The sequence below is a fragment of the Sphaeramia orbicularis genome, chromosome 4 (assembly GCF_902148855.1).
Source record: "Sphaeramia orbicularis chromosome 4, fSphaOr1.1, whole genome shotgun sequence".
Taxonomy (NCBI): domain Eukaryota; kingdom Metazoa; phylum Chordata; class Actinopteri; order Kurtiformes; family Apogonidae; genus Sphaeramia; species Sphaeramia orbicularis.
Genome location: NC_043960.1, coordinates 52356514 through 52372643, shown reverse-complemented (window position 1 = coordinate 52372643; position 16130 = coordinate 52356514). Strand labels below are relative to the sequence as shown.

The window sequence follows — 16130 nt, the reverse complement described above, 5'->3', positions numbered from 1 at the left end:
AGCGTTGATGCGCGTAAACAGCGCCCCTAGCGGTAAAACAGCATGAATACATAATGCTCTGAGATAAAGCTGGAAGATTTAGTGTCACAAATATTAATAAAAATAGGACCAATGGCCCTGTAGCTTACCGGCCAAATTAAAAGCTTTAGGAAATGTATCCAGATGCCATTTATTATCACCCAGTTCTGTGTATTTATTCTATTACAGAAATAGCCCATGTTTTGGTCATATCCCAAGCAGATCTGTAAAAAATTCAAATTCCAACTTGATATCATTGATAATTACTGATTTATTGGATCAATCCACTTCCTATCTGTTATAATGGGGAAATTTTTCAAAGTCGCACCAAATCCAGAATCAGATCTGGATCAAAATGATTTCAATACCTTGTGTTGACATCATCATAAAGAAGCTGTATACTAAGTTTGAAGTCAATCAGAACTGGAGTTTGGGAGAAAAAGACGACTGAAATGTTTTCCCCATAAGTGCCCATGTTAAATTTTCTGTAAGTTCCTGGATCCAGAAGAAGATCCTGATCAGCATGTGGCCATTATGGTTTGGTCATCTCCCCATCAGGGCTGTACTGTAGCCTGTTGGCCGGTAAGCTAAAAAGGACACTATAGTATGCGACATAATTGTTATAGATAACATTTTACCTTCAATAAAATAAACTGTAGAGTGAATGGAAAGAGATGAAATTCAAACCTAAAAATCTTTAAAAAGTGTAAAATGGATAATTTCACAATCATAACAAACACTTTCAATTAAGTTGCTTACAAATTAAGTCATTAATTACAGCAAATAAATATATAGGATACTTGAAATTTCTCAAGAAACAAGAGAATGAAAGTAAGTTTATTAAAAAAAAAAAAGAAAGAAAGAAACAGCCTGAATTGCCAAATTACAGAAGAAATTAAACTTCTGGACAGTTAAAGTCAAAACTACAAATTAACATGATAATTTCCTTCAGTTAATAAGCCAACCTGAATTATTTTTAAAATTATATTCACAATTTCACATGTTAACAAAAGGTTGCGTGAACATACAGCTAAGATCCAGAGTTTGACCTATTCACATGTAATTAAAACTCATTTCTACAGGAAGATGAAAAACTTATGACAGAGTTATGTGATTTGGTACATTTAGGAGGGTAAACGCAAACAATTTCATCATCAGTGAACTGTAGAGTATGTTTTATTTTGGGAGATCTAGAAGAGCAACGTGTGACATGGGAAATACCTAAAATGTCATTAAAATCTAACGTTCTCAAATGTCTTCTGTACAACAGCCCCTTAATACACAAACATTTTTCTTTTTAGGAAGCAGGTCTCCCCTTTTTCTTTATCATCACCCTGACAAATATGTAGGTAACAAACCCAAACACCTGAGTTTTGTTCAAATGTTCCTCTGCTCCAGCAGGGGCCCGTCCCCTCTGGTGACCACAGATGGGGTCTTTTTTTTTTTTTTTTTTCCACCAGAGCGCCAGAGCAACCAGCGTTGGCACCCTCATAAAAGAAATTCCACTGGTTACTGAGTGAGTTTGATTAGCCTGAATTGTTCCTTAGCAGTGCACGTCTTCACATGACAAGAAACAAGGCGTCTAGCAAATAAAACTAACGGGAGTTTGTTTCAGTTTATCCTCTGAGCCGGACTGGGAATGGAGCTGAGACCAGCCAGCTGCAAGGTACAGTGTGTTCAGACCATAGGAGGCTCTAACTGAATTAAAATAGAAAAGTTACTTGTAATATAAGCTGCACTGAATTCTGCTGTCTGTGTTTGTTGTTTCAAATGCGTGTAGTTTGTGGAGCTCCATGTGCTGTATGTGCCTGATGACCAGTGGAATGTGAAGCTCAATAAAGTCCCAGTCGAAGCCATAGAGAGCTTCATATCTGCCGGCTTTATCAGGTAAAAGTTGGAGATGTTTTCTGCATTTTCTGAAAGCTTAAAACAGTTTAAAACAGCACAACTAGTTTTTAAAGCAAGACATAAATTACTTCCAAATAAAATAAATTGTTCACAGAGCGAAGGGGGATATAATCTAAGAAGGAAACTGAATTTATAAATACATTGTGTCAGACCAACTGTAAAAAGGATGAGTTTAAATCGCAGGGTTAAATTATGGAACAGTTGAACAGATGGAACAAATAGAATATATAAAATACAATTTTTAAATGAATATAAGGATGAGGAAAAGCAGTTTAATCCAGGATGGTAATGGCTGTGTTTAAAGAGAGAAATAAAGCTGGGTTGTTTTGTGATGTTGTGTTCTTTAATTAAATATATTCGTTTGAGTTGTGTGCAATGGGATCCTATACATTTATTCCCTTGCTACTCCTTTACAAACATGGAAATGTAAAAGTGCTATGTAAGTACTGTGAATGTTGAACATGACTGAACAAAATATCTAAAGCTTTTATCTCAATGAACATGCATGAGGCACAACTTTCAAAATTTACACTAAAAAGAGGACACTGACACTGATTTTATGTTTAGTTTAGGGTACAGTGTAAAATCAGAGTGGGCTAAATGAAACAGGTTATAGTTTATTTAGACAAAATCAAATCAAAAGCAGAAAATGCAAGATGTGTATTTATTGTGTGTATTTTAATATGTCTGTATTTTACTCATTCTTATGTCGTTGGTTTCATTCATTTACAATTTGCACTCTTGTTTGTATATTTTACATGATATTTTAAATACGCTACACTTCATTTGCTTGATTTAATTTTAACATGATGACGAAAAAGTTTGTGTGTGGGGATAATTTTTTTTTTACTGTGTTAAAAAATCAGAAATTATGGAAGTAAATGTATCCATAAATACCAAAAGACTTGATAAATTTCCATTATTTTGGGGGAAAACATAGTTAATTTAACTATATATGATATTCTCTAAGACATTAAAAAAACAAAAACAAAACAAAGCTCTTTAATTGTTTCAAAACTTTCAGTCTTATTTACTCCATAGTATATCTACAATTCTAAAAAGTTCAGATGTTGAATAACATGTAAATAAAAACAGAATGCGATGATTTACAAATTTCATAAACTCACATTTTAGTTAGTGTTTAAAATGAGAAGGTGTAACATTCTAAGAAAGAATAAAATAATTCAGAATTTGATGGGAGCAACAAGTCTACAAAATGTTGGGACTGGGAACATTTTGCAACTAATTATGTTACTGGTAACAGGTTAGTGATTTGCAATAAGAAGAGGATCATTCACAAGTAAAGATGCACAGAAGGCAAACCAAACTGCAAAAGACAACATTTACAAAGTGTGGAACAATTTCAGAATATTGTTCCTCAACATTAAAATTACAAAGACATTGAATATCTCATCATCTACAGGGCATAATATAATGAAAAGATTCTGAGAATATGGACAAATGTCTGTGCACTAAGGACAAGGTCAAAAATCAATAATGGATTCCCATGATGTTCAGGAGTTCAGGAGGCACCACATGAAAAGCAGGCATGATTCTGGAATGGAAATCACTGCACTGGCTCAGGAACACAGTTCAATGTGTCATTTACAAATGTAGGTTAAAGCTCTATCACAACTCTGTCATTCAAAGAAGAAGCCGCATGAACATGGTGCAGAAACACCACCATTGTCTCTGGGCTAAAGCTCATTTAAAGGAGTGATATTTTGCTTTTTTTTTTTTTTTTTTTTAAATGGAATTCTTCATTTTCCAACATTTCCCTGTGGTCTCCATAAACTGTAAATGCTCTGCTTGGGTCTGAATTCTTCATTAATTCAACTCCACAGGGCCATCTTCAACAATATTTCTGAGTAATGACACCAGAAAGCTGGTTTTGAGCACTGGCCCTTTAAATGCACATGAGCCACTTCAGGCCCCACCCTCTCCAGGATGTTGACTGTGCTGCTCTGTCCTGTTCAACCAACAACTGAACATTTTAGGTAATGGGCTCCAAATTTGGACATATTTTCAGTATGGACTACAACCGCTGCTGCTGACAAACAATTATGTGGTACTCAGAGAAATGTTCGTCTGACGTCTTGACCTTATATGAGCAAGTGTCGTGACGTAACTAGTTATAGACCTAACAAATTAAGAAGGAATTAAAGCGTGTTATAGAAATCCACTAGTTTTTTGCCCAAATGAATATAAAGAGAGTTTTGCAACACCTGGAGGGTTCACATTCAAATTTTATGAACTATTAGGGTCCAAATACAGAAATAAATGAACCAAAGACTAATGAAGTGTTTTTAGATAAATATGATTCCTTTAAAATGAAGATAGGCAAAAAGGAAAACAGTCTGAAATTTTGTGGAAACCATGGATTCCACAGCCTCTGGTCAGAAGAAGAGACAGATCATCAGCCTGTTATCAGTTGAAGTGTAAAAGTCTGCATCTGTGATGGTATGGGGGTCCATTAGTGCCTCTCCAGATGTGCAGAGGCACCATCAGTGCTGAAAGGTTTATACAGGTATTAGTGCAACATGTGCTCCATCTGGACCACATCTTTTTGAGGGAAGGTCTCACATATCGTAAGACGATGCTAAACTGTAAATTGCATCTAAAACAGCATGGCTTTGTAATAGAAGAGTCCAGTTACTGAACAGGCCTGTCTGTAGTCTAGAAATGTGGAAAGATGACCCAGGACTATTGAGCAGCTAGAATCCTTCAACACCGTTCCTCTAACTGAACTCTATCAGCTGGTCTCAGCAGTGCCGGATTCATTTTAGAGGAGGGAGGGGGCGTTGTGGGGGGTTACTGAATTGAATGACTGTCAGGCGCACATCATTTTGTCACACTGTCGCATAATTTTGGTGTGTATTTTTAATCCCAATCATCAGATCAAGTGGAAAAGTAGCCTTTGCTAAGCAAGACAGAGACAGAGAGACAGAGTCGAGTCCTGGCCTGTAAAAAGTGTGTGGGGGGGGGGGGACAATGGCTGGTCTCCTCAGTCCCAGACGTTTACTTACAGTCGTTAAAAGGAGAGGGAATGCTGCACAGTGGTAAACATGGCCCTGCCCCAACTTATACAGTGTAACAACTTTTTGAGAATTGAGGACATACAATGGTAACCAGTGATCAAGTTTTTAACAATTTAAGGTCTTAGTGTAAAAATTTTTATTACTTTTCTGTGAGTAAAAAGTCTAATGCATTCACAACTTCCTGTGCATTTTATAAAATTCAGTAAGATTTATAAAACAGTCAGTTGCCCTTTGATAATACTAGTTAGTAAAACTGTGGGAATCTTCAAAATCTGCAAAACATCCAACAGATGCTGAACAGAAACGGTAAAAATGTTTCTTCTTGTTTCTTTTTCCTTTTATTTACATTTAACAACAAGTACATATGCAGCAGTATGGTTAGATTACATTTTTCTAAGCTTAAGGAAATCTGTTTAGTTGTCAAATGTAAACTTTGTTTTCTTTTCTTTTTCTTCAGAGTTTATCCTGATCTCACTCTGAAAACTTTAAGGAACAAGCTGGCTGCTTTTCTCGGTGCAGAGAGGAGCATCAACAAATTCTCTTTTCTGAAGTGTGTGGGCCACAGTTTAGCACTAGTGAGTGCAGACGCCTGTTTTCTATAGCCGGTTGTGTCTCACAAGGCAGACGGTAAAGAGAAACAATGCTGACAGTGATTAACAAGTTCACTATTCAAGCAGACTACTAAAGGGTGTGAATCATGCTGGGTGCGTGGGGGGTGAGCACCACTTTAACTGCTCTGCTTCTTCTATTACAGGTCAAAAGTGAACAGGAGAGGGAGGTGAAAGTGAAAACATTCGCTCCTCCATATGTATGTAAAAACCAGTTCCTTTCATTTTTTAAAGTTTGCTCTTTGGTACAGTTTAATATGTTACTTTAAGCAGCGTATGACTTTCATCAGAATTTTTTTCAAATTTGTGAAATCCGGGTGATATCCTAATTATCACTAATCTGTTAGTCTTTCCGTGTTTACGCACCTAAATCACTTCCCTCACGGTGAACAACTTCGAAGGTGACTCCATCATAAACACAGTGTGCTTGTTTACATAAGAGACCGAAACATCACTCGGGCCTTTTCAGAAATTTTGTCGCGAAGTGCATTATGGAAATGGCGACCAAGTGAAAGCGGTTTCTCACGGATTCGGCAAGAAAACGAGTCAGATCGCTATAATTTAAACTTCTCCAGTCCACCAGGTTGTTTTAAATAATGAGTCTAGTCGGTGGATGGAGGTAAAGGCCACATTTGGGTTCAGAACTCACCAAGAGACAGACAAACTGCTGCTGCGTGGAATTCCCATTCCCACAATGCACTTCACAACAAAATTTTTAAAAAGGCCTGAGTGACATTTGGATTTGTTATGTAAACAAACGGACTGTTTGTGATGGAGTCATCTTCGAAATCGTTCACTGTGAGGGAAGTGATTCAGGCGCATAAGCACTGAAAGACTAATGGATTAGTGATAATTAGGATATGACTGGGGTTGGACACATTTGAAAAGAAATTGTGATGAAAGTCATACACTGCTTTAAAGCCTCTCTATTAAGAATATTGAAAATGTGTATACAATAGAATAGGGGGTAGGTATTATAAGTTTTCTTCATCCTGCTCCTTTCTAATCATTTAGATTGGAATGAATAAATAAAATGAAAAAAATGAAAAGTCTATCTAAAACTATTGCTACTGCTCACTAAATATCGACTGTACAATCTGTTAAGGAAATGTAATATGAACATATACCTATGTAACTAGATTATTAGTATAATCTTAAGATACATTAAAGTTAATGCTTGCATTTCTCTAAAACATGTTTAGCCCCTGATGGTGCAAATTCTAGCCAACTTTGTTATATAACAAAAATCATTATTTGGATTATGTGTTTTGGACTAAGTTTGTAAAAGTTATGTTTATTTTCTCTCAGATAATTTTAAATGCATCATAATGAAATGTGCTACTTTGATATCATTTGTGTTTTGACTTTTTCAAGCAAAAGGTCCAGAGGGTTAAAAATTAAAGTAGTTTCTACAATAAATAGGTATCAATATAGATCCAAACTACACATTTGCAAGACAAAAAGTAAAGTTCTGGAGGTCACAAAAGATATTGAGCTAGTACCAAATAAGTACTTGGATACATTGTCTACACATTCAAGTTAATATGCATTCTCATATGTCCATATAAGAAGAAAATATCTAAATATGTATAGACAAGGCATTCAATCCCTTATTTGAAGTATACAGCATGTAGAATTTTCTGCACATCATTGTCAGCTTTCATCTTCAACCTGTGGATTGTTTTCCGTATCTGTGACTGTTAATAGGCTCTTTATTGCCATTTATTTATTTGCCACTTCAAGTCTAGTTACATGTTGTGGTCAATATCCTGTCAGGCCCCTCAGCCAGAGCTTTACTTACTGCCTGCGGTGGACAGCGACAGCAGTGTTTGCTCCCATTCACTCACCCCGGACACCAGCGGCAGCTCCCCAGACCACCACACCTACTACCCACCCAAGATGTGCAGTCTGCCAGCAGGGACAAAGGGGCCCCTTAAACTTCCCCACATTGCCCAGAGCTCCCATCCCCTGCCTCCACCCACCCCCAGTCTGGAAGAAGAGGAGGAGGAGGAGGAGGAAGAAGAGGAGGAGAAGGAAAGTGAGGAGGAGCAGAGCTGCAGCTCTTCAGAGGAACAGAATGAAGAAGAACTGTTCTCTTCCAACAAATGTCAGTGGATGAAGCATGACTATTGTGGAAAGAAATCCCAGGAGCATACACCCCAGTCTGTTTTGGTGAAGGTCTGTAAAGGTAAACATTAATAGTACAATTAAATTAAATTAAATTAAATTAAATTAAATTAAATTAAATTAAATTAAATTAAATTAAATTAAATTAGCTCACATTAATGAACACATCAAAGTTAATGGTTCATACCCATAGCTTTGCAGCGGTGTGAGGCCAATTCAGCACAGACAAAGGATTCTCAAAAGGAAGAAGCCAGCTGCAGAAAGACAGAGCAGTACCACAGAGGCAGCAGAGCAACCAGAGACTCAGGAGTGGCCGAGTCTCTGGAGGACAGAGATTCAGGATTCTCCTTCACAGACAGGTACATCACAGCAAACAGTTGAGAGGAGAGGGGAGGGCAGATGTTCTCCATTTGAAGATGCATGGGTGTAGGTTTTGTTTGAACATTAGGGATGGACATAATAGTCTATATTTTGAACACCAGAGATGAAGCAGTTTGTGCCTTTATGTGCCAGTTTATACTGGAAATGTCTTCAATTATGTATATATTGAAAAAAAAAAAAAAAAAACAGAATTCAGGCACCAGGTGAAAATTCACAATATATACTACTTTCAAATATACTTACATGATTAAGTATTACCTTTGACACAAGAGTCAGTGTTTGCATTGGCTCATAACTCATATTCTGGAACTAAAAGAAAGACCCAAAACTGAAGCAAAAGAGACTAGCCTCTGCCAGTCATTGCTGCATAGAAGAGTGACATCATAGATTTATATCAAAGTGAGAAGAGAGGTGGATGAATTGATTACCCATCATGCACAGTGCCTACTGTCTAACCCTGTGGGGTCAGTGTTATGATCTGGAGTTGGTTCTATTGGTCACATGTAGGTTCAGTGACATTATATGTTCATGAAACTGTTGAACCTGAATGAACTGAATGAGCAGGTTTGGACATCAGTGGAGTTTTGTCTTCCCTGATAACACAGACATATTCCAAGATGACAGTACCAAGATTCATCAGGCTCGAATTGCTAGAAGTTTAGATCAGGAGCTTGACAAATCATTTTCCCACATGGATTGGCCCCTACAGAGTCCACACCTGAACCCCATGGAGAATCTTTGGGAGGGGATGGAGTAGACTGTACACATCAGCCTGACTTTCCCTTCATCAATACAAGACCTTGATGGAAAAATTGACGTTGTATAAGCATTGTGAGGCAAAAACAATGCCACAGTGAATGTGCCCTGTAATCTAAGCTAAAGGAAATACTAGTGTGGGACTTTCTTTTTCATAGAGTGTCTGTATTTTGTCTAAAGTCAGGTCCCATGGGGCACAGCAGTTGGAATGGGATTTTGCCTCTCCATAAAACAGCACCCAGATGCAGAGGAAGTCTGTTCTTAGCAAGGTTATTATCGTTAACAAAAACTATTGAAATGATGAAAGCGAGAATTGAAAAAACATTTTCTTAAATTGAAATAAGTAAAAACTCTAATTAAAAGCAAAAAAGGATAACTAACTGAAACTGTTTTTTGTGCTTCCAAAACGAACTAAAACGTATAAAAATTATGGATAAAATTCCCTTTGTTTTCGTCTTTGTCAATGTCGGATTGATATGAAAGCAATTTATTGCACTAGCAATTTTAGCTAGTGGTACCATACAGTTTTTCACGGTCCGTCACTTCTTGTCACTTGTGGTTTACAGTCGTCTTCTGGTCCCCACTCTACCTGGAAACATAGAGACTAAAGTTGGAAGAAACCATCAGAGTCCTGTCTGGGATTTATTTGAATACGACAGCAAAGAAGATAAAAGATACGACAAAACTAAAATTAATACTAAAACTAAACTAAAACTACGTATTTAGGAAAAAAAATTAAAACTAATAAAAACTAGCAAACCTGCTCTAAAAACTAATTAAAACTAACTGAATTAGAGAAAAACAAGTCAAAACTAAATAAAACTAAACTATAATGAAAAATCCAAAACTGTTATAACCTTAGTTCTTAGCTCGTGTAGAAACATGATGGTACAACATGGCAGACTCATTGAACTCCTATTGTGGACAAGTCATTCTAACGTTTTCCCCTGTAAGTCGCTTTGGAAAAAAGCGTCTGCCAAATGCGTAAACATAAACATAAACATAACATAAACATAAACGTAACACAACAGTTCTAGTTTTTGTGTTATTTTCATAGACAATTAGTGTCCCTTAAATCGCCCTAAATTTGCCACATTGGGCGTTTAATTTATGAAAAAGAAGCCATGTGCTATAATTTAGAAGACTAAGGATGTGATACATTAAGATGCATCAAAGAACATTAGCGTATATTAGAGTATATATCCCATGGCTGCAGTTTAGTTAAATCTAAATTCTTGAGGCCAGGGTTGTCATTGTGAGTACGCTGAGCCAATGGTTTATGCTTTTACACTGCAGTGAATAAAACTTGAACTTGTCCTGCTACTTCTGTCACTTGGTGTGTCTTCTTCCAGGTTTGGGAAATCAAAAGACACACATACGCTGAAGTCCAGTGGGAATATAAAAAATGTTGAGGTAAAGTATGGCATTACACACAAATCAACTTTAACACATTCCACTTCCAAATATTTATTTATTTATTTTTTTAAAGAATAAAATGAACTTTATTGTCATTATCTAAGTAGCACAATGACATTGTGGTTGCTTTTTAGTCCAACAGATAGGTCTGGTAGACTATTGGTATCAGTTGTCATCTGTAAACAATTTTTCAAGAATCTTCTTCAGTGAAATTGTCAGTCAGAATTAATTGATATTTGTTGTTGAACATCTTTGGGGTAAAGTCTACCAAGTTTGTTCAAGGAATTGGGAAATATTGATTTTTGAAATTTTTTATGAATTTTTGAAATTTTAGTCTATAGTGCTATAACTTGAAAACAGTTGAAGATATTGATATAATTACTATTGGCAATAGATAGGAAGTCATATATGGGCTTTCATTTGGTGCCATGATCTCTGACCTTGAGTGACCTTGAAAAGCCAAACCCAGACTGCCATTTTTAGATATCCAGCAAAAAACATGTACAAGCAAGAGTCAGTTCAACAAGATATTTTTCTAAAGTCCAAAGTCTAAATTCAAAATTAACAGCATGTGCAATATGATGAAATATACTAGTAGCACGACTTGATTGATGACACAACCTTTGACCTAAGATGATCTTGAATGGTCAAATGAATGTCAATTAATGTCTTTGAATATGCTGTTGGACTACAAAACCCTTGGTCCAATTTTCTGTTTTGTGTACTGCTTAGTCCTCATTTCAGTACTCTAATTATAATAATAATAATAATATTTCCTGCCTCTGTTTTAAGGCGACAGAAGGTGCTGCTGTGTTACCTGGGCCGGTCAGGTATTCCTCTCCTCCTCTAGGAATAAACTTGGTCACAGCTGCACATAAAGTTACTGCTGCTGCCGCTCCAGCCTTTAAGATGAACAGTAAGCGCCAAAACTAGTCACACACCAAGAGTTGATGATCCTTCCCTTTTAATCCAAATGAGAGGTTCTGTGTTCATCAGGAGAGGAACTCATCGAGGAAATCAAGCTGGCGAGGGAAGAAAGAAAGCAGCTCGAATGGATGAGACAAGAGTTGCTAAGAAAAGGCAAAGACTTGTTGGCGCAAAACAGACATCGCAGGAACCAAGGTGGGTACAAGATGGTTTTATTTGTTAAATGAATAAGGAATCAGGAATAATTAAGGCCGTATCTGTATTATAAGGATTTTTATATCATGTTAATTGTATTTACAGTGATTTACATTTTTCTTTTATGTTGTTCACATTTTCAGACAAAACATGCAATAGTTAAATTTTCTAATTTTTACTTTCTTTTTGCAATTTGGCTCTGCAAAAAGGCAAACCTGTGGGTAGTGACTATAGTTTTCTGTTTACTGTTATGTAAATTAAAATAAAGAAAATTAACAAAATAAGCATCAAGTCACAAAATCAGGGACTACTGATGTGTTGTTGTCTTGTTATGTTTTTATCATATCTTTTGTTTATGCATGTCATTTTACATCTTCTCACATCTTATATGTAGTTTTTCTTTTATGAATAATGCCAACCAAAACTAGCTGTTTTGTTCTTTCAACTTTCACTCATGACCCCAAATCTGGCTTTAAACAGGGAGGAAATGATGATTTGACATTTGTTGTGATGACTATCCATAGAATGATGGGGAAATGTTTATTGGGAGAACCTTTAGGACCATATAGCCCAGCTATGTATGTTCCTGTATGTTCTCTCTGCTTCTCTTTTAATGATAAAGCACGTGACAGTTGGAAAAAGAAATATTTTGAAACAAAAAAGGCCACGGCGCCACTGGAGGACAACCTCAGAAACTTGCGGCAAGAGCTAGAAATATTTTACACTAAACTCTTGCACCAACTCCACGCCAGAGAAAACAGAGGCAAACCAAAAAGACAGGGCAGAACCTCCATCAAGGTAAAATGTGTTATGGGTTCTATTGTGTGCACTTATCAGAAGATGCAAGTCAGAAAAATAAAGCATTAAATTTGTTTCAGAATGAGCTCATCATTGAAATAATGACCGAAAGCCACGAGATTGACAACTTGAAGAGGAAGGTAGAGGACGCCAAGATGAAACTATTAACAGAGGTTAAGGTAAACTACGCCAACAGATGAGTACAGAAATAGACTTCTTTCAAATAGTTCATCAAGAGAGACCATTAGTGGGGAGCAGAAACAAACTCTATTGTGACATATCTGACTTTATACCATGGTAACAGTTTAGGTCATAATGAAGCAACAGTTCAATTCAGTTCTGTTTCTATAATTGGAATATAAAATACCTAATTCTACTCTACTGCATCACATAGGACTATTTTATGCCCCCTTCAATTTGGAACTTCCGTACAAACAATTTCATTTAGAATAAACTTATTCTTATCATGTTCACCCCAGTGTTTTCAGTGACTTCATGCTAATTTTCTGACCAAAATAAGCAAACAAAATACTGTGAATAGTTTTAATTTAATTCACAAACACGGAACACGTAATGATACAACTGTCAAAGGTCCACAGAAATTTGGTATTATGTTTAGTTTTGTTATTATACTGACAAGGAATTAATGTTAGAAGAGTTGTGTGTTCCACAACAACACCTGACAACGTTAGGATCAAGTTAGCTGATCTCCAACCAATCACAAAGAAAGATCCTGATTTGTGAGTGATGCTAAACACTAAAACATGTTTTTGAGTTGTAAATATTTAATTTCATTCTAACTAAACTCACCAATACTGGTGATAATACAAATAAAATTGCACAAATTTGCAAAAATCTGCATTTTATTGGTGAAACCAACTAACTCCCACCACTTTCTTTCTTAAAATCTTTGAGCCTTCACACTGATAATAACACATGGAAAAAAAAGTTAAGTCAATCTTCTGGATCATCAGACTCACATGAGGCAACAATTTTTACCTCATAAATTCAGTCTCAATCACTTTATTTGTCAGAAGTTGAAATAACATTGACATAGGCTGAAAAATTAAGCCTTTTAATGGAGAACTCTAACATGTAATAAAAGAAAGTATTCTACTTACAGCGTGCACTTAAACAGACAATGATTTTCTTTAGGTGGGCCTTTCTCAGGTCGTAAAGCCAGTCTAAACTGGAACTAACCCTTTCAGAACCTCAGACAGTTCTCCACAGGTGTCTGTGATTGTCATCATGTTCCTGAACTCATCCTGTTCACGTCCACACCTGAACATTCAGACACCAATCACCTCCATCTCCAGGTTTTTCTGACTCTGGAGCAGTTTTCAGAATCACACAGTGAGACACACAGACACAAAATGTGGCTCCAGTTCAACTTGATGTCAGAGACAGTAGAGTCAATAGGGGGCATCATCGAACTACATGAGACACTAAGGTTTGGGTTCGGTCATCATGTGATCAACAGACTGGCTCAAAGGTATCAGGACACAAGATTAATTAGTTGAAACCAGCGATTTACTTATTTGTGTTGTTGCAAAAACTTTTTTTGAACAATTTTAGATGTCACATCCCACATCTAAAGCCCTAATCTTCACACTACATAATACATACAGCAGTTAACCCCTCAGGTGAGGGGTATTGTAATTGTTTTGTTGTCTGTCCGTCTGTCTGTCCATTCAATGACATAATCGCATTCTCTGAAGAATGCATTGAGATATCTGCACCAAATTTATAATGTGGATGTGGTTGGTATGGAGCAGAAGAATACTGAAAATGGCCTTGTGCAGTTATACCTGAACACTTTCAAATATTAATATGTAATAAATTTTACACACAGACAATGTGATCTAAATTATAGGGCAGTAACTTTCAACACAATCTAACACTATATTTGGCCAAGGGGGATTAAAAGTGCACAGCATTGGTGAATTGGCTGTAAATTGGCTGCAGAGTCTGGTTTTCACCAGCTCTATATGTAAAGTGTCATAAGATGGCTTTTGTCATGATTTAGTGCAATATAAATAAAATTTGATTGACAGCACGTTATGTTTAATATTTCGAATCAAACTACTGTACTGCACTTTGCTGAATGGACAGTGTAATACCTTCCTGTATTTGATGTCTGTCTTTCTTTTCCTATGGCTGTGTAGTTGAGGAAACAGGCTGCTACAGAGCTGAGGGCCCTCAAAGCTGAACTGGCCCAGAAGAAGAGCCAGTCATCACATCCACGTCCGGTGGTCTGTTTGGCCTTTGGGACCCTCACACGGGACAAACCAAGAGCTCAAAACACCTCAATCTAATTCTGCGTATATACAGTGCTTAACAAATGTGTTAGACCACCTTTCCCTGTTTGAGTCCATCCAACATCAAGAAGTGCTTTAATACAGACTTTCATTTCCAGTGGGTGCTCAACATTTCACCATTTTGAACAGGAATAAGGAATTCCAAACTGAATTCACCTTTTTATACCAAATCTGAGCCGTCTCTGCACATCAAACATAACATTCAACAACTAAAACAAATTTTTCTGTTGAGGAATGCAAGTACAGTAAATGCTTTAATATTTTTTGGGTTTTTTTGTAAAACAGTAATTCATGGTTCAAGATTAATAAAAATACTTTAGAATTAAAAATATAATTTCAGTTAATGACCTTCTACATACTGGTGCCTTAACCATTACAGACATACAAAAATTATTTTGGTATTTAACACTGCTGCTAATTTAGGGCAGCTGTGGCATGGCATTTGTTTTAATTTATTATTACCAGTCTTTTAATACCTGTATTCTTTCATGATGTTTGCTGCTGACCTTGAACCTCTTGGCCAGGTCGCCCTTGTATAACAGATCTTGATCTCAATGGAACTCTAGTTAAATAAAGGTTAAATAAAAATAAACCTTACACCAGGTGATGGTCTGATACATTTGTTAAACACCTTACATGTAAATACATTTTTATGCACAAAACTTACTTTTATGAGCAAATGATGACTTAAATGTGGACTTCGTTGACTTCATGGAATTGTTTTCAATATAATGTTTCATACCTTTCAGCTTTTGTTGTTATTTTTGGTGCAGTTACAATAAATGTGTTTTTTTCCCCATTGTTCGCAGTGAACTCCTCTTCTCATAACTCTCAGGTCCAGTCAGCCTTTTATTAAAGAACTAAACTATTAGTGCATTTTTTAAAAAATTCAAGAATTAGCAGGTTACATCAGTGACTGATTGATGAGAAAGTATTTTATTTCTTAAAGGTGCTGGAGATTTTCGTGACCAATTTTTCATCAGATCTGTAAAACCTCAGTCATATCCTCAGTATCATGAATCTGTAAGTTTTTCTGTGATTACTCACCTGAATCTCTTGCATTACGGTGAACAATTTCGAAGTGCCATCCACCATAAACAGTCCATGTGTTTACAAACAAGCCGGGAGGTAATTCGGGCATCTTCGGAATTTTGTTGTGACATGCACTGTGGAAAGCGAAGGCTTGCGCAGCCACCTGCAGCAGCAGCTGCTACAGACACAATCGGAAACGGCAGGAACTCCCTTCCCTCTATGCCTATTTCTCCAGCCATTTCCGCGTTTGTTTCATCCATATAATACCATATGCTGCCACTGTCAGGTGGCTGCGTGAACCTCCGTTTCCCACAATGCACGTCGCAACAAAATTCTGAAGATGCCCAAGTGACCTCCCGGCTCTGTTTGTAAACACATGGTTTGTTTATGGTGGATGGCACTTCGAAATTGTTCACCGTAATGCAAGAGAATCAGGTGAGTAATCACAGATAGACTTACAGATTCATGATACTGAGGATATGACTGAGGTTTGACAGATCTGATGAAAAATTGGTCACAAAAGTCTCCAGCACCTTTAAGAAAATTGAACTGATCTCAGTAACTTTGTTAGGCAGCAAATCACAACTTCCCTGGGCTTCATGCAAGAA

At 36.7% G+C, this 16130-nt stretch overlaps 1 protein-coding gene across 1 annotated transcript; it reads left to right on the top strand.

Annotated features, from left to right (window-relative positions):
* Nucleotides 1-893: 893 nt before the first annotated feature.
* Nucleotides 894-14753, top strand: spata1 (spermatogenesis associated 1). Its single transcript, XM_030132507.1, has 13 exons — nt 894-1534; nt 1634-1684; nt 1799-1905; nt 5422-5539; nt 5719-5772; nt 7349-7760; nt 7893-8058; nt 10189-10249; nt 11045-11168; nt 11249-11374; nt 11997-12172; nt 12253-12351; nt 14338-14753. The coding sequence occupies exons 2-13, from the start codon at nt 1658-1660 to the stop codon at nt 14485-14487; spliced, it is 1620 nt and encodes a 539-aa protein (XP_029988367.1). The 5' UTR covers nt 894-1534; nt 1634-1657; the 3' UTR covers nt 14488-14753.
* Nucleotides 14754-16130: the final 1377 nt, after the last annotated feature.

Excerpts from the sequence above, each read along its gene's own strand:
- spata1 (XM_030132507.1), top strand. The coding sequence starts at position 1,658 with ATGGAGCTGAGACCAGCCAGCTGCAAG. Across the intron at positions 1,685-1,798 it reads TGAGACCAGCCAGCTGCAAG|TTTGTGGAGCTCCATGTGCT; the intron begins GTACAGTGTGTT and ends AAATGCGTGTAG. Across the intron at positions 5,773-7,348 it reads AAACATTCGCTCCTCCATAT|GCCCCTCAGCCAGAGCTTTA; the intron begins GTATGTAAAAAC and ends ATATCCTGTCAG.